This window comes from Ovis aries, chromosome 19 (assembly GCF_016772045.2).
Source record: "Ovis aries strain OAR_USU_Benz2616 breed Rambouillet chromosome 19, ARS-UI_Ramb_v3.0, whole genome shotgun sequence".
NCBI classification, from domain to species: Eukaryota; Metazoa; Chordata; class Mammalia; order Artiodactyla; family Bovidae; genus Ovis; species Ovis aries.
The window spans coordinates 18,749,785-18,776,365 of NC_056072.1; the positions used below are offsets into that span (position 1 = coordinate 18,749,785).

General features: G+C 40.5%; 1 protein-coding gene across 3 annotated transcripts in view; it reads right to left on the bottom strand.

Moving 5' to 3' along the window:
• GRM7 (glutamate metabotropic receptor 7) overlaps nucleotides 1–26,581 on the bottom strand; it is a 942,724-nt gene that overhangs the window by 177,190 nt on the left and 738,953 nt on the right. For all 3 annotated transcript variants that reach the window (XR_006057020.2, XM_042235921.2, XM_042235922.2), the window contains exon 8: nucleotides 15,551–16,486. Coding sequence is in view for 2 of the 3 variants with exons in the window: in XM_042235921.2 (XP_042091855.1) it covers nucleotides 15,551–16,486 (936 nt within the window). In the remaining variant the exon portion in view is untranslated. The remainder of the gene's footprint in view (nucleotides 1–15,550; nucleotides 16,487–26,581) is intronic.

Here is a 26,581-nt window from a genome sequence, read left to right on the forward strand (position 1 = left end):
TGAAATGAATTGATGGAGCATTTCATCTACTTAATATGTACCAGGCCATGACTGTATTGACTATTTCACGGAAAATAAAATGGATGCCAGACTGATCCTTTAAAAATCAAAGTGAAATGAATTTGCTCTCACACAAGATCCTCTAAGATTTTCCCACTGTTATCCACCCCGATTCCCACGTGAGTCGGTGCCGTGTTCCCAGTCCTTCTGTGCACATCTCATACGATTCACCTCCTTACAGGCACTGTCCTCCCTGTTCTCTCAAACATTCCTGACTTCCTTCTGCCTCAGGTCTGTGCAATGTTCTTCCCTCAACCTGGAATGTTCTTCTCCCAGATCTCATAGTTTGCTTCCTGCCCCCAGTTCATCTTCCTGGTGAGGCCTTCTTTGAGTTGTTGTTGTCCAGTCACCCAGTTATGTCCGACTCTTTATGACTCCATGGACTGCAGTACACCAGGCCTCCCTGTCCCTCACCATCTCCCAGAGTTTGCCCAAGTGCATGTCCATTATATCGGTGATGCCATCCAACCATCTCATCCCATGATGCCCTCTTCTCCTTCTACCCTCAATCTTTCCTAGCATCAGGAACTTTTCCAATGAATTGGCTGTTTCCATCAGGTGACCAAAATACTGGAGCTTCAGCTTCAGTATCAGTCTTTCCAAAGAGGATTTGGGGTTGATTTTGAGTACCTATGCATAATCTCAAATACTGCCCCTCCTGTGATTCTGGCACTTACTTTCCCCTTTGCTGCTGCTGCTGCTAAGTCACTTCAGTTGTGTCCGACTCTGTGTGACCCCATAGATGGCAGCCCACCAGGCTCCGCCGTCCCTGGGATTCTCTAGGCATGAACACTGGAGTGGGCTGCCATTGACTTTCCCCTTTACTTTGTTCCATATTGCCTGCCAAAGTCTGACAGTCTCTACATGTTTCATATATTTATTCAAAGTCTTTCTTCCATGCATTGGAACATAGACTGATAAATTAATCTCTTTTGCTTCTTGCTATTTCCTCACCATATACAACCATATCTGGTGTGTGTACGTGTGTGTATTGTATACATATACATATATACATGCTCTAATATTTTGGCCACCTGATGTGAAGATCTGACTCATTGGAAAAGACCTTGATGCTGGGAAAGATTGAGGGCAGGAAGAGAAGGGGGCAATAGAAGATGAGATGGTTGGATGGCATCATCGACATGATAGACATGAGTTTGAGCAAACCCCAGAAGATAGAGAAGAACAGCAAAACCTGGTGTGCTGCAGTCCATGGGGTTGCAAAGAGTCAAAGATGACTTAGAGACTGAACAACAACATACACATATGAAATGAGTTAACCAATTCAACTCTCCTGATAATCTTTAAATATAAATATTATTGACATTCTCATTTTATAAATAAAGGCGTTGATACACAAAACGGTTAAGTAATTAAACCAGGGTAAGGATCATAAGAGACTACTATGAACAAGTACATACCAATAAATTAGACAGCCTGGAAGAAATGGAAAATTCCTACAAACATACAACCTACCAACAATAAATTATGAAGAAATATAAAACCTTAAAGGATAGATTACTAGTAAGGATATGACATCAATAATCAGAAACCTCACAACAAAGAAAATTTCAGGTCCATATGACTTCATTGGTGAATTCTACCTAACATTTAAAGAAGAAGTAATACAAATCCTTTTCAAAATCCTCAAAAAACTTCCAAGCTCATTTTACAAGGCCAGCATTATTCTGATGCAAAAGCCAGACAAGGACACAACAAGTAAAGAAATTATAGGCCAATATCCCTGATGAACGTAAGTGCAAACATTTTCAACAAAATTTTAGCAACCCATATTCAATAGTATGTGAAAAGGATCACATACCATGATTAACTGGGATGCAGAAATCAATCAATGTGATATATACCACAGTGACAAAATGAAAAATAAATATTATATTATTATCTCAGTAGGTGTTAGAAAAAGTATGTGACAAAATTCGACATCCATTTATGATAAAAACTCTCACCAAACTAGGTGAGAGAAAACATCTCTCAACATAGCAAAAGCCACAGTGACAAGTCCACAACTAATATAGAGAAAAAGCTAAAAGTTTTTCCTCTAAGATCAGAAACAAGACAAGGTTGTCCACTCACCACACTGTTATCCAACACAGTATGGTAAGACTTGCCAAGCACTTAGGCAAATGAATAAAAGCATTCAATTTGGAAACAAAGAAGTAACTGTGTCTATATGCAGATGACATTATATTATAGAAAATTCTAAAGACTTCAACATAAAAGCTATTAGAGTAAACTACTTTAGTAAAGTTACAAGATACAAAATCAATACAGAAAAAATTAGTTGTGTTTCTATATACCACTATCAAACTGTCAGAAATAGACTAAAAAAAAAATCCATTTATAATTTCTTGGGGAAAAAAATAAAGAAATACCTTGGGATGAATGTTACCAAGCACATGGAAAATTTCTTCAGCGTAGAAAGCCTTTCTCTGTCCAACAATGCCTGGTCATCTTTGAAGATTTGCTTTGTCATCATACATATATTCCTCCAGTGAGGCTGATTTCTCTCATTTCTATCTATAAACCAACTTCCCCATGGCCTCATATTTTAGCACTTCTCACAGACATTAGTTTACATGACTCTCCCTACTGCTAAACAGTTTATTGAGGGCAGGGACTATATCTTACTTCAAAAGAGATTCATTCCTTCGGTTATTCATTCATTGAATCCACAGAGATTCACTGATTGCTTACTAGGGCTAGTCACTGCCTGGGGTCCCAGGGATTCAGAGAAAAACTGGACAAACCAAGCATTTGGGTGAAAAACACATAAAGAAAACAATAACCGACAGCAGGTATTGATGAGTGCTAGGAAGAAACAGAATATATCTGGGAGAGAGAGGACTTTAACTTGGATAGAGGAGAGTTGAAAGACCCCTCTGATATGTCTATAAACTGAGAGCCGAGTGATGAAAAAGGCAGCATGAGAAGGTCCAGGTGACATCATCTGAGACAGAGGGAACACCTGAGCAAAGGTCCTGGGAAGGAAATGGTCTCAGTATGTTGAGGAGAAGAAACAATAACAGCAAGACCAAAGGGATTGGAGACCAGTATGGATATTCCTTAAAAAAAAACAAAAAACTAGGAGTAAAACTACCATATGACCCAGGAATCCCACTGCTGGGCATGTAACCTGAGGAAACCATGATTCTAAAAGACACGTGTACCCCAGTGGTGGCTGCAGCACTGTTTACAACAGCCAAGACACGGAAGCAGCCGAGACGTCCATCGACAGCTGAATGGATAAGGAAGATGTGGAACGCATACACAATAGGGCATTACTGAGCTGTAAAAAGGAACAGATTTGAGTCAGCTGTAGTGAGGTGGATGAACCTAGAGCCAGTTACACAGAGTGAAGTCAGAAAGAGAAGAACAAGTATTGTATATTAACACGCATATATATGGAATCTAGAAAAATGACGCTGATGAACCTATTTACAGGGAAGGAGTGGAGATGCAGACACAGAGAACAGACATGTGGACGCAGGGGGGAAGGAGGGGGCAGAAAGAGTCAAGAGAGTAGCACTGGCATAGACTCACTGTCGAGAGTCAATAACTAGCTCGTGGAAAGCAGCTGTAGAGCACAGGGAGCCCAGCCTGGGGCTCTGTGATGACCCGAGGGGGAGGGTTGGAGGGCGGAGGGAGGCTTATGAGGGAGGCGAGACATATACGTCATCATGGCTGATTCACATTGTTGTACAGCAGAAAGCAACACAACATTGTAAAGCAATTACCCTCCAATCAAACAAACAAACAAGAAAAAGACCCAAAGGGAAGTCAATGAGCATGAAATGCCTAGGACACAAGGATCAGAGAAATATGAAGGCACAAGATTATCTAAGAGACACAAAACTGTTTTGATTAATAAATCAGATTACAAAGATTTTTAGCTTTGCAGGCCATACTAATTCTGCCACATCTTTTCAAGTCTGCCCTTGTAGCATGAAAGCAGTCATAGGGAATATGCAAATTAATGAACATGGTTGTGTTCCAATAAAACTTTATTTATAAAAACAAGCAGCTGGTTGGATTTGGCTCATGGGCCATAGTTTATGGCCCTTGATTTAAGTCTCATAGGCTCTAAGGAAGTGCTTAAATACTATTCTAATTCTGATGGTGGTAGGGAGGCAGTAATAATAATTATTGTAATTATTATTATTATCAATGAGAAACCACTGAATATATATATATATATATATATATATATTTTTTTTTTAAAGGAGGTATATGATCCTCAGTTGTTGAGGTCTCTGGGCCTTTCATGTTACAAGCACTTAAATCAATTGTTAAATAACAAGGGACACTGTAAAAGAAAAGGAAACCATTTTAAAATTCTCTCTCCTACAATATCTAGTTCAGAGGTAGTAGGCATGGAGGGGGATAAAAATGGTGCCACTGTTGGCACCATTGGGGAAAAAAACAAACAAACAACAACTTTCATATTTGCTGGTTTCAGTACATCTACTAAACTGTTTTTTCAGACCTGTGCAGTGGGAGGCATTGGATCCAAAAACTGACTGTTGGTTATAAGCCAAGCATTCAACTGGAACATACAGCTGAGTGGAACGCACAGACACATTAGAGACACAATTTTCAATTTTAGGTACCTGAGGACCTGTTACAGATACCGACGCTTCTGTATCAGGCAGACCGATTGCCAGCATCACCATTAAAAAATCATTTTATTACATTTTCTTTTTGTAACAGCTGTAGTGGGAAACTAGATTTCTATGATGAAATTGTAGTCCCTTCCAATCCCCAATGCTTTTTATTAGGATCGAAAATTTAACGAGTTTTCTTAGAAATCTTCTGCATAGCTGTTAATCCTGAAATTAGATGGTGACGTCTCCTCCTCTTACATGGGTATTCCTAGAGTGTCCAGTTCAATTCCTGTGTCAGCAATTTGCCCTTCTTCCTCATAAGCTCTTGTGCCCTATTTTCACTAGTGGAAAATCTGAAGATTTTGAGCCCACGTCCCACTACGATATAACTGAGTAATGTCTCAATTTCAAAACATACAAAAACGCCAAAGTCCTATACACTAATCTCTACTTCTAAATTAAATTTTTAATTTTTTTCTATTCAAAACATGTGGGTGGTTCCTTGCCTCTAGTTAAATTTCTTAAAATAGCAAAAAATTGCACAACATACTTCTAGGTCTCAAGATCTAGAATGTTACACAAGGAGATAATTATGTGATTACTGGGTTAAAACTAAGCAACTCATTCATCTGGCATGAGGGCCAGCACTGGCAGCAGCCCTCACCACATCTACAGAGCAGTCTGGCCATGGTACTCCAATCTAGTCACCTTGACGTGGCACTGGGAAGTTACTGGAGAAACCCAACAGAAGTGAGAGAACTGGAAGGTAGATTTAGCCAGCCTACATATCCGATCTTGGAGGCGAAAACCCAATCACCACAAACTGATTTGGGGCTTTGAGTCTGTTAGCCAGAATCTCCCAGATGTGAAAAACTGACTCCTTATATATAAATCAAGCCTCTTTGGAAACAGTTTTTAGCTTCTTGCAAGAGAAAAATCAGAAAAGTTAGATGACTGTGTCTACATTCACAGTGAAGAATGAATACAGAAAAGAAAATAGGACTTTATGTTTCATTATTCAACTGTCCACCAAACGATTTTTACTGATGATCCATTGTGTCTGAGGTTCTTCCTTCATATATAGAAAGAAAGGCTTTTTTTTTTTTTCCCCCTATTGGAGTACAATTGCTTTACAATGGGTAAAGTTTAAGTTTTGGTTAAGTTGCTGCTATACAATGAAATGAATCAGCTATACGTATATCCCCTCCCTCATGGGCCTCCCTCCCACCTCCTCCTCCCACCCTCGAGGTCATCACAGAGAACTGAGCTCCTTGTGCTTTACAGCAGTTTCCCACTAGCTATCTGTTTCACACATGGTAGTGTATATATGCCAATTCTTATCTCCCAAGTCATCCCCCACTCCCCTTCCCCCACAATGACCACAGATCTGTTCTCTATGCCTGTGTAGCTAGACTTCTGAAAACCTCACGGGATTGCTAATTGAGTGGCACAGACTTGTCCTTTAAATTCCTTCCCACAGCGTACTCTCAGCCTTGCCCCCCAAATTTCTCTTTGACTATTTGTGGCCTGCCTCCCTTCTCTAATACCCGTATCTGCCTGAGACTCAAATGGGGAAATGTGACTTTTGTTCAATCAGAGGTGAGAAATCCCACGTGAGCCTCTTCAAAGTCTGTAAGTGGCATGTCATTTGAGACTATTTGCTTCTTGATGCACTGACTTCCCAATGGTTTTATGTCCAAACTCAGTCAGACCTAGAGAGTCAAGTGCAGTGCTGAGCTGGGGGAGGGGGGGCAACCAAAGGCATAGAATAATAAGCTGCACAGAGGGTGTGTAACTCCACAGCAGATGATGTGCCCCCTGATTCTCAAGACACAGGGCCAATCAGCTGAGGCCAGCTTTATTCATTAGGAACCACTGCTTACAGTTCAAAACCCACAGAACCATTATCTTCAGAAGAAAATAGAGTAGTGGCAACATGCAGACAGTATTTCTAGGATGTAGATACTCTTAAAAATAAACTCTTACTAATGCCCGAAATATGTATCAGCTACCACTGGGCTTCCCTGGTGGCTCAGTTGGTAAAGAATATGTCTGCAATGAAGGAAGCCTGGGTTTGATCCCTACATCAGGAAGATCCCCTGGAGAAGGGAACTGCAACCCACTTCAGTATTTTTGCCTGGAAAATTTCATGGACAGGGGAGCGTGGCAGGCTACAGTCCATAGGGTTGCAAAGAGTCAGACATGACTAAAGTGACTGAGCGTGGCACAAGGCACATGCTATAAATGGGATGAGGATCAAATATGTATTTCATTTCATAAATCACCATATTACAACTATCATGCAAACTACTACTCACAAGCCACGAGTAATCGCTCTAAAATATCAATCCAACAAGGTCACATCTCTGCCCTAAAAATCACTGAAGCACACCTCCCTCTTCCCTAGAAAACAAGGTCAAGCGTATAGGATCCTTTAAGACCTCAGCTCTACCCACCTCTCCCGAGTTAACTCTTGATTTCCCTCTAATCCACACAACAGCCTCTACTTACAGTTTCCCCAAATACATGACTATCTTACCTAGGTTCAACCTCCTGCCTTGACTTAAACAGAAACTTTTGCTAAGGGGAGCCTAGCATGGGAGGACACAGTTGTCCTTTATTGAGTACTTATCAGAGAGTGTTGAAGTGCTCTCTATACTGTTATTTATATAATTCTAATTTTATTTCCAACGCAATTTCTAGTGTCAGCACTGGGCAAACAGGCAAATAGGTATAAAAACAACTATTAAGTCTGGAGAAAAAGAAGGAAAAGGAGAGTCAGAAAAGGGTTTCTGTGCAAAGCAATTTTTAAAGGCTTTATTGATATATAATGACAGCAAGGAGATAAAACCAGTCATTCCTAAAGGAAATCAGTCCTGAATATCCACTGGAAGGACTGATGCTGAAACTGAAGCTCCGATACTTTGGCCACCTGATGCAAAGAACTGACTCATTGGAAAAGACCCTGATGCTGGGAAAGATTGAAGGCAGGAGAAGGGGACGACAGAGGATGAGATGGTTGGAAGGTATCACTGACTAAACGGACATGAGTCTGAGCAAGCTCCAGGAGTTGGTGAAGAACAGGGAAGCCTGGAGTGCTGCAGTCCACAGGGTTGCAAAGAGTCAGACATGACTGAGCCAGTTAACAATGAACTGTTGCATAATAATCTGCACACATTTGAAGTAGGCAATTTTATGAACTTTCACACACACACAGACACACGAAACCATCACCATAATCAAGAGATGAATACATATATCACCCTCCAAATTTCCTTGTGCTTCTTCTAATTCTTCAGTACCATCGTCACCCTCAGCCCACAACTGATCTGTTATTACTATAGATTAGTTTGTATATTAAAAGGAAGTTGATATAAATGGAATCATGAATATTCATTCTTTCTTTAGTCTGCCTTCTTTTGCTTGGCATAATTATTTCAGATTTGTTCATGGTGCTGGATGGATCAACCGCCCATTGGTTTCTATTGAAGAGCAGTACTCTGTCTTTATGGATAGACTGTAATTTGCTTATCAATTCACCTCCTGATGTTTACTTGGATTGTCTTCAATTTTGAACAATAAAAAATAAATCTACAAAAACATTCACTTGCACATCTTTGTATAGACTTATTCATTCATGTCTCATGGGTGAAGACAGAGGAGAAATGGCTAGGAGTATGGCTGGTGCATGCTTTCCATTTTAAGAACCTGCCAAACTGTTTTCCAAAGTGATTATCATATTGTTGACACTCCCACCAGCAGAGTATGAGAGTTCCTGCCCCACAGCCTCACTAGTATCTGGTCTCTTCAGTGTTTTGAATGTTTTGCTCATTTGCTTGGAGCAGAAATAATTATTGTGCACAATAAATCATTGTGCAGATGATAAACCCTAGTACCAGAAAGGCTAAATGACACATCTCCAGATGTGTGATGATTAGATTCAGAGACCCACAGGAGGATTGAGTAGGGAGGAATGGTCTTTCAGGACCAGAGGGCAACTGGGACCTGAAAGAAACGCTAGCGGGACCAGTATTATGATCTACGGTACGGGGACCTCAGGCCCCCAAGGCTGGATTTGGCAATCCTCTAACTGCTCATGAGTAGACCATGCTTTGTTGGGATTTCCAATGAAAAAGAGTTGGAAGAGTTGCTTTGAGAAGAGTTGTTTGTGAAAATGATGAGTGGTCTGTGACACTTTTAGACTTGCCTAAGAGCAGAGATTTGTCTGATTCTCCTGATCCTAGTTATAATGGTGAGGCCTTGGTCTCTGTTACCAAGTATTTCAGTGGCTGAGGTCTCAAAATGAAAGACTTCTAATGGGGAAACTGGGCTCCAGGGAGTGTACTGTGGGGAGGAGCAGACTCAAGACTCTTGCTGAGTCATCTTTTTAGCAGAAATGTTTTTCTTGAGTAAAACAAGGTTTGGACACTGTGTTCAAACCTTCAACGATCAGGGCCTTTGTTTTAATGTACTAAGTTATTTCCTTATTAGTTCCAGCTCAGTTCAGTTTTACACAGGCTCTTGGGTTTTCCCTGTCAAATGACCTTTTCTGGATAAAGGAAAGGACGAAGATGGTGAAGGCACCAACTGTCCTAAGTTTCTGCTCTTGAAATTAGCTGACGCATCATGAAGGGAGACAAGAGGACTGTCCTATCCCATGCTGTTGGTACTACCAGATGTGCAAACAGCCGGCTTCAGAGGACTGTTAGGAGAGATCAGTTACCACCAAGGTCGCAGTAGGAAACAGAGAAGAGATGGTTTCACAAGGTTGTGATAAAGATTTGAATGGACAAGACTAAAGGGCTGAAGTAACACCTCAATCATGAGTATCCGTGGCCATCACAGTGTGGGTGGACGAAGGGAGAGCCTCAGCATTGTCTGTTCCCTGGGATAGTTCCCTCCACTGTGTTTGGATGTGAGGTGAAGGTCTTAGTAAGCATTTCAGAAGGGAAACTAATAACTTTTATTTTAAAATGCGTGTGTCGGGGGGGGAGTGTACTCATACATCTAGGCTGTTGACAATGATTGTCTCTAGAGGGTTGGATGATAAGAGCCCTTTGTTTCCTCACTTAGTTGCTATTTGAAAAGATTAAAAGTGGGCACTGTTACTTGCAAAAACCTACATACACAAAAAAATCCATATCTCTTATTTCAGCAATAAAGCAGAATAACACAAAAAGAAAGATAAAGTAAAACTTATTTACATATTCTTTTAGTGTTCAAACCATTCAAAACAGCTTTTAGACCTGCTCTATCTTTTCTAGTCCCTCAGGCTTCCTTCAAGCCAATGCCTTTTTATCCACGTATGACAATAGCTACTCAACTAGTCACCTAGTAGCCTCACCTTGGTTCATCCTCCAGTACTGTTGCTGGGATTCACTTTCCAAGATATCCTATGCTCACATTCCTCCCACACTTGGAAACTTTTCATGGATCTCCATAGCTTAAAGGACAAGCTCCAAACACAGCCCTTCACAGTTTGGATTTGTTAATCTTCCACTTCCTCATTATCTCTGTTTCAGAGTTTAGGCCCCCAAAACCGGAGAAGAAGGTGGGGGTTGCATCACAGGGAACAAGTGTTAGTCACTCAGTCATTCATGTCTGACTCTTTGCAACCCAATGGACTGTAGCCCACCACGCTCCTCTGTCCATGGAATTCTCCAGGCAAGAATACTGGAGGGGGTTGCTATTCCCTTCTTCAGGGGATTTTCCAGAGTCAGGGATCGAATGCAGGTCTCTTGTATTGCAGGCAGATTCTTCACCACCTGAGCCACCGGGGAAACCCCACATCACAGGGAAGACCACGCCTAACTCAGCATATGCATAAGGCAGTATTTCATCCTAAGAAAGAACACTGGGGCTTTCAGTACACACGCCACAGTATTTAAAATCACTTGGCCCACCCAAAAGATGTGATTCTTGCCAAAAGCTTGATATGAGAAGGAAACATGGGGTTCACATTGTGTCAAACGTTGCCCATATGATGAGGTTCTAATTAAATTTTATTATTACACCCTCTCAGGTTTGCAAAGTCAAAATATCCTAAGTGCAGTCTTAATTCCTCACTCCACAGACCATATGTTGAAAGCAGCTTCCTTTTATTTATTCACATTGGATATAATTTCTTACTGGATTGTCTTAGCACTTCCTCTGCTTGTTAACTTCTGGTTCTTTATCGCATTTTTCCTGACACTTAACTGGAGGTCCCTTTCTCTGTGTGTCCATCTTGTACTTTGTGTGTGACAACTATAGTTTATCCTACACTAGGTAATATTTTTAAAAGGCCTGTGTGGACCACTAGCTTCCCGTTCCCATCCTACAAGGATGGTGTCGTCTTTACATCTGCATCAGAGACCTTCACAGAGCACTAGGAACATACTAGGTATTTTACAATAGTTCTTTCAATTGCTGGAAAACCAAGAGAAATTTTTAATCAGTTCAAATAGCACTGAAGCATAAAGTGATCTATTACTTTCCAAGAGAACTAGGTCTTTTCCTTCCTGCACGGCACTGGGCAATTTTTAAAAAAGAGATGTATGATCAGAGACAAAAGGAAGACTAATTAAAGCACATCCCATTTCCCTGACTATTCTTTGCCTTTAATCAGATTAATCTTAATGAAAACTGTTCAATGTCTTTAGCATAGTGACAACAAACAGCTCAATGGGAAGAGGTATCAGCAGTCATTCGTTGGAACCCAACACTAAGTCAGAAATAGCACATGTCAAGTTCCTTCCAGTTCAGATGCATTGGTAGAGGTTGCCTAAACAATGTAACGATATGGATTTTAAGACCACTCCAGGATTTCAGGGGAAGCGTGCCATGACTGATTAGTGGTGTCTGCCTTGGGCATGGATTAGGGAAAGTTTATCTCCCTGCCTAGTATTTCTGCTACTGGGCTGGGTCTTGCTTTGTGTTCAGATTCTGGGGTGTAATCTGCTACCAATGAAAGATCAGAAGGTCTGGTGTGTAGTTCCAGTCCTTCAGGAAATACTCCTGGGGAACACATCTCCCTGCCTGCTCTCTTGTTATATCTGGTTCAGAGCCAGTGCCTTGGGCCTAGCTTTTAAGGGCTCCAGTCCAAACTACGACGTTGATGCTTTACTCAGACCTTCTGACTCTATACTTTGTCTCTGACCATGGAGAGTATCTTTCTGACCTTTTGGTTCTTTGATGGATCCCCAATTTGTTTGGCATGAGAATTAATTTGTTCCCAAAGGTGCTTAAATTAGAAATCACGAGATATTTAGAGAGTGTCTTTTGTTCAGTTCAGTCGCTCAGTCGTGTCCAACTCTTTGTGACACCATGAACCACAGCATGCCAGGCCTCCCTGTCCATCACCAACTCCAGGAGTCTACCCAAACCCATGTCCATCGAGTTGGTGATGCCATCCAATCATCTCATCCTCTGGCATCCCCTTCTCCTCCTGCCCTCAATCTTTCCCAGCATCAGGGTCTTTTCAAATGAGTCAGCTCTTCACATCAGGTGGCCAAAGTATTGGAGTCCCAGCTTCAGCATCAGTCCTTCCAATGAACACCCAGGACTGATTTCCTTTAGGATGGACTGGCTGGATCTCCTTGCAGTCCAAGGGACTCTGAAGAACCTTCTCCAACACCACAGTTCAAAAGCATCAATCCTTCAGTGCTCAGCTTTCTTTATACTCCGACTCTCACATCCATACACGACTACTGGAAAAACCATAGCCTTTTGTGGATTAGAAGAAAAATACTTAGGCAGGCCCTCTGATCCCTTTCCTTTTATCCCAAGGAAAAGGTACTTATTGCCTTTGTAGAGCCAATGGGTATAAAAGTTGTCTTCTTGATCATGTGTAAGAAATGAAATATTGGCTTACCTAGAAAGTTCTTCAGACAACTGGATAAAAACCCCAGATAAACATAGCATCTATAGGGTTTCCCAGATTTGGGCAGGGTAACCTGCATCCTCCATCCCTGGGTGCACACACAAGTCTTTGTAAAGATATACCCACAAGCCCAGCCTCTTTTCTATGAAGACAACCCCGTCTCTCACAGATTGTGCCAGTGTGCAACAGCAGGATATCAGAGCACTTCTCTAGACCAGCTAGCTCTTGCTGCGCTAGTGTTCTACCATTTACAGTGTTTCCTTGCATCATTTCAGTCACATAAGTTTAATCCTTAGTTAAGGAAACATTATTTTATGGCTAGAGTTTTCCCTCTTCCATCCCTGGCCACGTCACAAGATCCTCATTCTAAAAGTCACAAGGTTAGCAAGGATAAGAGAAGACAATGGTCATATTCTGTGCCCTTAACAAAAGCAAAAATCAAATTCATGAGGGTTGAAGTTTTGCAAGACAATACTTTTCGTACTGTGCTAATGTACGTACTCGTATTTTATGCTGTGCTAATGAACTCAACTGATGAGAAGTTTCACAAAGATATCGTTATATAATCAAAACAAATTCAATTTCCTGAAAGGGTAAACAGTTATTACTGAGCTCATTGCTTAGTCTTTCTTTTTCTGTGTGTCTTATAACAATGGAATTCTTCCATTTGAAATACTTTAGCTCTTAAATCTAAACAAAAATGGAAGGACTGTGATTTTGTATGTTTTAGGTTGGCAATAATGCCTTCAGTGTGATGTCTTTTTGCATTTTGCAATTTGCTGCCTTCCACAATTCAAATTTCATGGTTTTGTTTACAGAATAAAAATATTTTTAATTGATCACTCATGCTTCTCTAGCCATATGCCTACCACAAAGGCATGCACATTTTCATACAAAATTCACTGTTTCCATTTGGCACTTGAGTACCTTTAACTCTGTGAATCGACAATGTAAAACATCATAATCCATTGAGAATACACTAATAGAAATACATGCCTTCTAAACCCTGGTATACAAAGCACATTGCTTAAAGACAGCTTAATTATTCCTGTAATCCTGTTCTCCCAATGCAATGTCCTCTAGAACACTTAGAATCAGTGCATTCAAATCCTGAAAACTTCTATACTTCTCAAGTGTTGAAATGGGTAAATTATACCCCTGATCTTAACTGACAAGATTCAGAGTCATGACCAGAAATAATAAATGAAATGGTAGAGACCTATATTGCCAAATATTCATTAAAACAAGGCTCATCTATAGAACAACTGCAGTGATGCCTGTCTTTCATATTTCTCAAGCATAAATTTCCAAGAAAAAGATTTCTTGTTTTTAACCTGTTGCATGGGTAATAATTATCATGTCCATAGACTTTGATGCTACACATCATTCCCCATGAACATGTCCATGGTTATCAACTAACTGGCATATACTGCATTTCACTACACCAACTGGCATGTCACTATTCCTCTGGCCCATGGATAGATAAAGTAATGAAATGATACTCAGGTTGGTTTCACAGTACACATGCATTATGAATTTGAAACACATTTCTGACACATACTCTGCTCCTTAAGCATATATTTTAGAAGAACTTACTCTAAGAACTTCCTTTTATGACTCAAACCATAATCTGGAACCATTCACAGTCCTTGGTTTTAGAATACTATGTGGTTTCATTTTCATTTTAAAGACAGCCCAAACTTCTAGCTGCTGAATCAAACCATTTAGGGGAAAGACATATCTTCAGTTGGAAAACTAGCCAAAGTCCACTAATCCCTTCTATGATTATTCAGAGAACAGAAGTAACAATGTAAACAGTCAGATTCAACTAATTTGAGAAGCAAGGATATGTAAATGTGTAGACATTTTGACTTCAATCCTTGTTTTCCCCATTTAAGGGACTAAGTCCTTGAATGTTTAACAGACTTCTCCAAAGCAGCATGGAATCAGGCTCCACATCTGATGTGCTGACATCTCATCAAGCTACACTTGTACTCTCTCTCTAGAGCATGCCGGTGAGGGCTTAGTCCCAGTTCTCGTTTCAGCTCTACCAACAAATCAGAGCCAACTTCAGTGAGTAAAGGACAAGACAGCTCATTAAGATCAACCTGTTAGGGCTGCCCAATTTTCATATACCCACAACCATACATGGGTAAGCACAGAACTCAGATATATATAAATCACGTTTAGAATCAACACTGTAGCACTGCACAATTTGCCCACATTCAAATCTCCAGACAGACACACACTGATTGCATTAAGATTCAACATATTACAACTGCTAAACTCACCGACTCATATAAAACATGTAACTATATGATGGGAGCATGGATACTGAACATACCTTGGACCAACATAGTAAAGCCCCGTCATTTTGAAAACTTTGAATTTTTATGGCTGAATATAGCTGATCCAGCTACATTAATTCCATCATTTGAGACAATTAATGTACATCCATCTGTTAGGAGCCTAGAGTAGAATCATAATCAAAGTTCTATATCCACCAATTTAGAGATCCATGTAGAAATAGATGTTGTATAGCTCAAATACATGACCCAACCCACAAGGAGTTGCCTACACAGCTGCTGGGAAGAAAGAGAACTGGCAACGATCACCCTCATCCTTGGGAATAATGGACTATGTCCCTCCTCTCTCATCCTGAGGAAATAATTATGAAAGAAGAGGGAGTGGGTAATGAATGAATACAAAGGTGTAGTTGAGACAGATTATTTTATGCTGGATAATCTCTTGCTACACTGAATCACTCTAATAAGTTAACTTGAAAAGGCTTACCTTTGGTTGGTTTCCAGTGGAATGAACGTAGCTCAGCTCAATGCAGGTTTTAGACTTTTGCAGCATCCATCTGTACTAATTCAGGATTTGTCTAGTCTTGGGAATATCATTCTACATTCTAAAACCTCTCGCTCTATACATTCAATCTGGTTTCAATATTTACAAAAAGAAACACGTTTTTGAAACGTGTGGTGGGGTGTGCGTTTTCACTTACCTTTTCCGCTGATTGAGCGGTGCCAAAAAAAATGGGAATGAAGGCAAGCCAAACTATACATGTCGTGTACATGGTGAATCCGATGGGCTTGGCTTCATTAAAGTTCTCTGGGACACCCCGAGTCTTGATGGCATACACAGTGCACGTGACCATGAGAAGGATGCTATATCCCAGGGAGCAGATGATCTGTAGGTCCGTAATGTCACACTTGAGAACCCCCCGGGCCTGCTCGGGGTTCATCGTCTTGTGTTCATCATAGTCTATGATGATGTTAGGTGGGTCAACACCGAACCATATGAAAACGCCGAGAAGCTGAACTGATATTAAACTGGAAGTGATCGCCAGCTGCGATGTTGGGCTTATGAGTCTGGGGGCTGTCACTGATTTCTTGCCCTGTTCAAATATGCGGTAAATCCGATTGGTTTTGGTCAAGAGGGCTGCGTAGCTGATGCACATACCCAAGCCCAAGAAAACTCTCCGGAAAGAACACACCGCCACATCGGGTTTGGCTATCATCAGGAAGGTGATGATGTAGCAGAGAAAGATGCCCGTCAACAGAACGTAGCTCAGTTCCCGCCCAGACGCCCGAACGATGGGAGTGTCATTGTAGCGGATGAATGTGGCCATGACAAATATGGTGGCGATGATCCCCAGCATGGCAAGAAAGACGGGGATGACAGCCCAAGGCGAGTGCCACTCCAGTTTGATGATGGGGATATCCTGGCAGCCAGTTCGGTTTTCATTGGGCCGCTGGTCGTAGGGGCAATGCTGGCATGTCATCTCATCGAACTGGTACTGGTAGCCATCGCAGGGCTCACAGGTCCAGCAGCAAGGAGTTCCCTTCTGCGTCTTCTTTCTTTGCCCAGGCTTGCAGGGCATCGTGCACACAGAGGCGGGGATCTCCCGGACTCCCTTACCCCATTGCATGTCCTCTATCTGTAGCAAGAAACAAGGAGGTGAAACAGGCAGGTTAGTTAAGAGGAAAAATCAACCAGTAATTACAGCAACATGTGAGAACTGACCAGGTAAACCAACTAACCCCAGCTGGTAGAAGCTACAACCAAGATTCGACCCACACCATTTACTGTAGCATCCTCATTCTTCCCGACCCAGGGATCCAACTCGGGTCTCCCGCATTGCCCGCAGAGGCTTCACCATCTGAGCCACCAGGGAAGCACTCCAAACTACTACAGAGTGTGCCAAGCATGTCTGACTATAAGAATCCCTGCGGTAGCTTTCAGAAGCACCAATTTCCTGTTCCCACCTAGAACCCCAAAATAAGAATATCCTGAAAAGGAGCCTTTGGAGCTTTATTTTCAACAAGTACTCAGAAGATTCTTAAAATTAGTCAGTGATTACTGACACACTCTATACTGCTGTCTTCTGGATAATAAGTTCAAATGTCCCAAGTTAAGTTAAAAATCTTTACTATGAAATGCTACATTCATTTCCCTTATTAGATGCTTTAAAAAAACAAAAGTGTTTTTCAGTTATTTGGGAAGATATGTCAGAGCTAGCCACTTTTTCTAAAATTCTGTAAGCATCACTGCCATTTCATTGAGAAGTTTTGAACTGAATGAACCTATTCTATTTCTCACAGAGGAGTGATAAGGTTCATTATCAAAAGTTTTAATTGTAGCTCTGGAAGCATTTGATAAGAAAATAATACAGTCTGGAAACCTCTAAAGATTAGCCATGTACCTATTTGAAGATGAAATTTAAACTGAAATACTATATCCTAGAGGAAGATGAAAGTATGCTTACTTAATTAGAATACTGGCTTTCTGGAGGGGAATTCATAATTAACAGTTTTCTGAGAAGTAACGGCATTAGATACAAATAAGAGCTTTAACGCTGGGATGAAATCTCATCTTTTCCAGCACAGCATCTATTTTTATTTTCCTGATATCAGTCCTCTGAATTTCACCCCCGCCATGTGCTTCCTGTGAGATATTGGGAGGTTCTTTGACAATTACCTGGAGGGGTTTTTACAACCCAGTATGCTGAGCCTGCTTTATTGACTATGCCAAAGTCTTTGACTGTGTGGATCACAATAAACTGTAGAAATATCTGAAAGAGATGGGAATACCAGACCACTTGACCTGCCTCTTGAGAAACCTATATCCAGGTCAGGAAGCAACAGTTAGAACTGGACATGGAAAAACAGGCTGGTTCCAAATCAGAAAAGGAGTACGTCAAGGCTATATACTGTCACCCTGCTTATTTAACTTAAGTGGAGAGTACATCATGAGAAACGCTGGGCTGGAAGAAGCACAAGCTGGAATCAAGATTGCTGGGAGAAATATCAATAACCTCAGATATGCAGATGACACCACCCTTATGGCAGAAAGTGAAGAGGAACTAAAAAGTCTCTTGATGAAAGTGAAAGTGGAGAGTGACAAAGTTGGCTTAAAGCTCAACATGCAGAAAATGAAGATCATGGCATCTGGTCCCATCACTTCATGGGAAATAGATGGGGAACAGTGGAAACAGTGTCAGACATTTTTTGAGCTCCAAAATCACTGCAGATGGTGATTGTAGCCATGAAATTAAAAGATGCTTATTCCTTTGAAGGAAGGTTATGACCAACCTAGATAACATATTGAAAAGCAGAGACATTACTTTGCCAGCAAAGGTCCATCTAGTCAGGGCTATGATTTTTCCAGTAGTCATGTATGGATGTGAGAGTTGGACTGTGAAGAAAGCTGAGCACTGAAGAATTGATGCTTTTGAACTGTGGTGTTGGAGAAGGTTCTTGAGAGTCCCTTGGACTGCAAGGAGATCCAACCAGTTCATCCTAAAGGAGATCAGTCCTGAGTGCTCATTGGAAGGACTGATGCTAAAGCTGAAACTCCAAAACTCTGGCCACCTCATGAGAAGAGTTGACTCATTGGAAAAGACTCTGATGCTGGGAGGGATTGGGGGCAGGAGGAGAAGGGGGCGACAGAGGATGAGATGGCTGGATGGCATTACCGAGAGTTTGGGTGAATTCCAGGAGTTGGTAATGGACAGGGAGGCCTGGCGTGCTGCAATTCATGGGGTCACAAAGAGTTGGAGATGACTGAGTGACTAAACTTAACTGATGCTGAGCCCCACTCTCGGATTTTCTGATTCACTGGGACTAGGAGGGGACTTGAGAGTATGTATTTCTAACAAAATCTCAGATGGTGTCGCTATAGATTCTCTGTCCATCACACCTTGTAAACACTGACACATTCCAACCTCCCAGTCACAGAGACTACATCAGGAATGGGGTCATTATGGCATGACACAGAATTTAACTTTGTGACTTTTATAGAGATTACATAGGACAAAAATCTTTGTTTTTGCTGGACTTGCAGTTTCCAGGATATATGGATGTGGTGTGCATGGCTATAAGAAGAAAGGCATTTGCCAGAGAAGGAAGCCAATATAAAGGAAAGCAGAGCAGAGAGTTGAAAAGAACTCTCTATCCATGAGCCTGCTTAGGCTTCTGGATATAGCTATGCCTGAAGCAGGTTTTCCATACATTGTGTCACTATGTGAGCCAGGAAATTCTGCGATGCTGAAATACTTTGAACTGCTTTTATATTACTTATATAATGTCCTGGAGTCAGGACATTTGGTGAGGGACAGGGAAGCCTGGCGTGCTGCAGTCCATGGCGTCACAAAGAGTTGGATGTGACCGAACTGAACTGAAGGGTCCTGAAGAATATACCAGCTAAATAAATAACTTCAGTATCTGTAATCTGCAAAAAGATTCACTTAAAAGAGAAAAATACAGAATAAATTCCAATGAAAAATTTGGCTGATAATCCCCATATCTAGTTAATTAAATTTTTATGATATTTGAACTAAAATATAGATTAGAAAGATACTGGAAAGTCTGAGACTTTTAAAAAATGCCTACTTTTAAGAGATAAGGGGGGGTTACTAATTTATTGCACAGTGAAACTCCATTGCTGTGTTAAAACAGGATGCAGTGTATAGTAGGGTGTGATATTTCCATCAAAACTTGAATGAGAACTACATTTAACATCCAAATCAAATGTAGTTAACTCTGGAAAAAAAAGAATGGTTCAAAGATTAAACTTTATAAAATATAACCTTCTAGTGGTTGAATTTAAACTTTAATCAGAGACCCAAGAATCTTCGGATGACTTCTATGAACTCATTTGCATGAGGACAAAGCCCAAGTCAGCACTAATAAATCTAACGAAATTTGAAACATAATCATTTCTTTCTCAACATCATCATTTTTGAGCCAGTAAGTCACTGGCAGCTGTCCCAAAATCATAAAATTAAGGAAATAATTTGTAATAAGAGGGAAAGAGACATGCATTAACTTTACAAATGTCCAATTTCAAGAAGTGGGAGCCTAAAAAAATTGTTATTATTAATACAAATGTTTCCAAATGTCAAAGTAAAAGGCCCTACTCATGATCAGTAAGGAAGATTAACAACAACAAAAAAAACCTTACAAATAAATTTCATTAGCTAAGCTTGAGATTGCCTGATTCCAACATGAGTGGAAACTAAAATGTCATATGATTAAACTTGATCTATGGAACAGCTGTAGGGCTCAAATATAAAAACAAATTATCATTATATGTAATATTTTAAAGCCAATTTCAAATGTTGCCATCTTGCAACACCCTCTTCCTTTTAAACAAAATGGTCAGCAAAGTTGAACAGATTTTCTTCCCTCAGACTTAACCAAATATATACAAAAGCTATAACCACAAACATTACATTGACTGATTACTTAATTTGTTTTCAATTTTCATTTAAAGTAGATCTCCACTCAATTTAATTGTATATATTTAAGCAGCAAAGTTGCCTCTTGCTCCAAATGAACAAAAGCCATTTACTTGCTTTGACAACAAGAATCATTATTGAAAATATAATCTATGTTCCATAAATGGACTGACTAACCTTTAAGAACTCCAGTTAGTGAGAATTTTGTTAAAGCGATAGACATGATTTGTCTATATCTCTACCTATCCACACAAATTCAGAGTCTGTTTAATAAGAATAAACAGCTGCAAATGCCATGGGCACCTATTTAAAAGAGAATAATAATTCAGGGCTATGGATCTGTTGTTGTTCAATCACTCAGTCATGTCCAACTCTTTGCAACCCAATGGACTGTAGCACACCAGGCTTCCCTGTCCTTCACTATCTCCTGGAGTTTGTTCAAACTCATCTTCATTGAGCTGGTGATGCCATCCAACCATCTCATCCTTTGTCAAATACGCAACTATAATGTCAATTGGCTTGTCAAAAGGCTAGAAAGAATGCAAATTTGAAGTTTGCTCTGAACTCTGCAACAAAACTGTGTTTCAGTTAGCCAGAAAGCAAAATAAAATTGCAGAAAGATGTGGAAAAAAAGAAAAGAAATCTCAAAGAGTGTCAGGTGACCAAAAAGGGGGGATTCCAAGCCCTGTGCCCACAGATGAACTCAACAGGAGGAAGACTTCTCTTCCCTGGCAAGGAGTCAGCCAATGAAAAGCCACGGACCCTTTGGCCTCCCTCCAATTTCTTTTTCCCGCTATAAGCATTCTCCTTCCCTTGCTGTGAGGAGTCTTGCATGTGGCTTGCCATAGTTTCAGATTCCAAATTATAATTCCCTTGTTCAAATAAACCCATCTTTGCTGGAATAATGTATGTCAGTCTATTTATTTCAGGTTGACAAAGACTAGTAAAAAGGTTAGGATGGTCACCATCATCTTATGTAGAAGACATAGTTCTAAATTCCCTGATAAGGATGCACCTTCCTCCTGGGCACCCAAAGTTTATGGTTAACGGAGATTGGATCAGCTCAGTAGCTGGCTCACGGAGAAGGCCTGTTGAGATCTCAGCTCTTGGCAAGAGAACAGATCTGTAGAGCTAGTACCATTTAATTAACACCATGTATGGCACATAGATTTTTATAAGTAAGTGAATCAAAAGTTTAATAAAGGGAAAATTAGGCAATTCTGGCTAATGAAAACAAAAGTAAGTCTTTTGTGGTGTCCAAGCAAAGTGTTCTTCACCCTTTGAAGAAAAGACACAAAGAATTGACATGGTGTCATCAGTCTTTGATGTGTGCTGATGTGATACATGGAGCTGAAGCAGCCATTTTGCCACCACGAAGAAACAAATGGAAAGAACAAACCCAACATGCTGAGCCTAGTAAAAGAAAACCAAAATGGAATTTGTATCTTTGATGGAGTTGAAATAACTTTCTAGGGTCCACATGGAGCCACTCCTCTATGGGATGTGATGTTAGTAAGCTGACACTTATACAACTTTCACGTTCCTATAGACAAGCTTCATTCAGCCAGAAATGCAGTATGTCCACTTAGCCATCAACCAATCTTCAAAGGCTAAGTGAATTCAGGAGCTTCTCACCCCAAAAAGACTACGTGGGCTGATCAGATAATTTTTATATGTCTTTTCCTTGTTCTTCATTTTTTATCCTATAGGAGCTTTCTGCTTTCCACCCCATTTGTCAGTTCTCTGAAAGAAGACTGTCCACAAAGCGTAAAGTAAAGTGTGCTGGTACCACCTAAATTGTCTTTAACCATTTTTTAACAGTGGCATCATGATGTCAACCAAATGGACCAATACTGGTACCACCCAACCCTGAATTGTGAACATGAAATGATAAACTTCCCTTGGTTAACCAGTACCTCATGGGTACCCCACTCCTTACAGTCAAACATTCTAACTAATACGCTTTCTTATTTCTGCATCTGGTGTGTGAAGGCCTGAAACTAGTGGACAGTTAGCCAATAATTCAAGCTCTTGAATGAGGAGTAGAGAGTTCCAGAAGAAAAGCAAATTTGTGAATTACATGTAATCAGAAGCACTTGGTTTTGTCTCCTGAAAACACTCAGAAAAGAGGGTGGGGAAGACCTGGACTCAGAAAATCAGCTGTGACCCCACTGCTTCTGGCTCATACAAAGACAATGAAAAAGCACCTGTCAGCTGAAGTTTCTTAGCACGTGTGCTGGCAAAGAAAGAAAGGGTCTGGCTCTATACTCCACAGGGGACGCAGAAACATTATAATCACTGGAATTTAAAATAAAACCCAATGAGTTTCTGTCTTACTGCCAAACGCAGGAATCAAACTGAGAGGATTTTTATAAACACTGTTCAGTGCATCCATTTTTATCTAGAAGAGATCTGTTCCTTTCCCCATACAGACGTTTTCTCTTTGAAAGAAAATTGTGTCACTCCAGAGATATTTTCTTCACTGAAATTCCATTTGCACCCTTCCAGCGCATACTCTGTAGAGCAGGCTGGCTGGTGCTTTTATTGCCCAAATCCCTGCAATATTATTTTTGCTTATTAAAACCGCAACAGAATGAGCTAATTTAAAAAAGAGCTTTCTATTAAAACACCATTTGTTCATTAAAATATATTTGTCCTGTCTAATTTATGGAAACATCTTTCTAGGAAAAATGCACAGGAAGGTAGAATACCTAGAACTAGAAAAGAACCAGCTTTAGGTTCCAGTGTGGAGTAGGCAGGGGGAAACGGCTTCACAAGGAGCTCTGTAGCACGTCTATGTCTTTTTCTTTTTTTTTTTTTTTTGACATGCTTTGACCTTGTTTATTTATTTATTTATTTTTTGAGATGTCAAATGTACTTTTTTTTTTAAATTTTTTTTTAATTTTTTAGTTTTTATTTTTTAAATTTTAAAATCTTTAATTCTTACATGCATTCCCAAACATGAACCCCCCTCCCACCTCCCTCCCCATAACATCTTTCTGGGTCATCCCCATGCACCAGCCCCAAGCATGCTGCATCCTGCGTCAGACATAGACTGGCGATTCAATTCACATGATAGTATACATGTTAGAATGTCATTCTCCCAAATCATCCCACCCTCTCCCTCTCCCTCTGAGTCCAAAAGTCCGTTATACACATCTGTGTCTCTTTCCCTGTCTTGCATACAGGGTCGTCATTGCCATCCTGATTATTAAACCTTAGGCTGCATGACTGGACTATAAACCAGAATTTCAGGACTGCTATAAACACACTTAATTCAGATACTACGTATTCAAAATGTGTAATTACTTGTACAATTCATCATTTTTAATGGACTCAAGGAAGAAAGTACCATGCACTTGCTTCATAAAACTGTACATAAAAGATTAATACATAAAAGAGTATGTAAAAGATTGGCTTTTAACTACAGTAGTCACTGGGCATCCACAGAGGGACTCAGAGCTTCATCTCACTATCAAGTCCCTTGAGCTCCAAGATGAAGATAGTTCTGTATTGTTACTGAGACTTTTTTTTCTGATAAACAGCTGTTCCCAAGCTTGCCTGTACATCTGAATCACTTGGGGATCTTCTTGGGGCAGCATTGTGTTTAAAAGCTCCTCTGATAATATGTAGCCAAGTTTGGGAACTGATGAACTATACTCTCTGAAGGGATGGGATTTGGAAGAAAATATTTGTGTTGTTTAGAGAACCTAGTGACCGCAGGCTTCTATTCTTGACCTTACGATGCTCTAGCTCTTTTAATGTGCTTTTAATGAAAGTCTGAGAAGGTTGCCTAAAATGTAGTTATGCTCTTTTTATGATTTAATGGGAAAGTATGGAGCTGTAGTGGAATTACAAATTTCCACAGTTCAGAAAGGTCTCCAGACTTATGTTTCATAATGTTACTGGCCAAATAACAGAAAATGCCTACAGAGGCCCAGCACATAAACAAACGATGTGGGTGGGAGTAAGAAATAATTCTTGCTCCAAAAAACAAAGTCTACAGGAACACAAATCAAATTACATGTCCATATAAATATATATTAAATTACACATCAAGAACAGATTTCACAACAATTCTGCCTAAATGATCTGCATTTACTGTTTCAATGCTTGCATTTTCCTTAAACACAGTAGAAAATGGGGTAGTTCTTGTTACATTTGCATAATTAAAAGCTCCCAGACTGACTAAACAGTTTACCCCTACAGTAACTGTAGATTTCTCTTTCTTTATCAAACCTTTCTATCCTTCTAATTACAGAGGGTTGACTTTACTTGGCTTCAGAACTTCCTTTTATTCATCTTTTCCCCAGAAGAATCAGCTTTCTGTGGAACCTTCAATTTTTCACAGTGTTGACACTCTTCAAAAATACCATACACTCAGATGGCCACACTGAGCTGACACTGGTCAGCTATCTCTTTTGGAAACAATACTGCCAGGAGAGGAGCCATTTCCTTATAATTTACCTGCTAACCACAAATCACTTCTTATTTAGTCCGTCTCCAGGGACACAGTCCCCTAAACGATGCTTACCAATAAACATTAGGTATTTAATCGTGCTTTATTTATCAAAGACAACTGAAAGTAGGTTTGTTTTTTTTTTTTTAAAGCACAGACTTAAGGATAATGTATAACATAAACATATTCACATATATACCTCAAAAATACCTCAAACAAGCTTGGTCAAAATTGAACTCATGATCTGCACCAGGGACTGGCCAGCTATGGCCCCAGTGAGCCAAATCCTGCCCACCATCTGGTTTCATGAGGAGTTTTATCAGACTCCCATCACTACAATGTTCATTTACATATTATCTATGGCTGACTGTAGGCTACAATGACAGAATGGAGGAGCTGTGAATGCAGGGCCTGTAAAACCCAACTTATTTACTATCTGGTCTTTTGCAGAAAACTCTGGCTGACTCAGAGGAAATGAAAAGAGAAGAACAAAGCCCTAGCACGTGGCAGCTTTATCAATCCATAAACCAGGAGTGGTGTCATCCTAGACCTCTTCCCTTCCTTTACTCCCCCTCCCATATCCAAGTGATCAGCAACCTGTGCTGGATTTATCTCTTGTCTTCATGTACGTTAACTAGTTTATCCAACAAACTGTATCGTAAGTAAGCTTCCTGGGCCAGGACCAGAGGAGACAAGAACGAACACTTTCAAGAAATGAATTCTCTTTTCTCACCTTTGTTATCATACCTTCTCTGCAAAAGCATTCTGTGGGGTTTCTTGGCCTCCCTTTCCTGCTGGCATTTTCTATTCCCATCCTCCGACTACAGCTAGACAGATTTACGTGGAGATCTGACCACATCATCTTTTTGTTTATTCCTCAGTGACTTCTTCTTGCTCTTAGACCTGCTAGCAAGTGTTGTCTGTCAGGGACACACAGTAGGTGGCTTCTCCCCGCTGGGTTCATGAGTCCCATGAAGCATCGTGTCCCACAGAGCCCCTTCTGCTGTCACGGGATGTTCAGCAGCTCCTCGACCCACTCAACTCTTGCTCAGGACACCCACCTCCACTGGGTTGATTCCTCCTTTTATAACCCCTCATGGATCCCTCTTCAAAGACTCTAGCAGCATTTGTAATTATGCCAATATGCAACTCATTAAAGTCTGTCCCCCAACTCCTCTGTAAACTCCGTGAGGTCAGAGCTTCTGTCCATTTATTCAGTGACGGATGCTCAGTATCTGAGAGTGGACTCAAGAGCCCTGGCAGGTGAAAGAGGTGAGAGAAAAGATTGACCCCTCCTCTAGAAGGGATTTTTCCCCAGCCAAAACTGCAGTTTCATGCACTTTTACTATAATTAGACTTGATGAAAGGATTCTTAAGGACTTATGTGAGTCTCATCTATTTTTTGTTCATTTAATACACACACATCTATAGAGTGGATGTTTACACTTGAAATGTCCTTGGCATTTTGAGGGAAGGAAGGGAATTAAATCTGGAGAACTGAGTTGCTAGGTAGTGGAAAATAATTAATACACCATGGAGAGTGGGAAAAAAAAAAAAAAAAAAACCAGTCTGCAGACAAGGCCACAACTGGACTTCAATAGGTTGCTGACTGTTCTCTGTACATTCTCCCCTGGTAAACTTAGCTACAGCTCAAAATAGAAAGAACAGTAGCTAGGAAGGCAGCCTTTCCTGGGTTCAAAGGAGGGCTTCGTCTCTCCAGACACTGCGACCAAAGGCAAGTCAACAATTTGGAGCATCCGTTGCCCAACCTTATTTGTTATGACTGAGACATTTGTTATAAAAGAAATAACATGTGTAAGGCAAGTGCCTGAGTA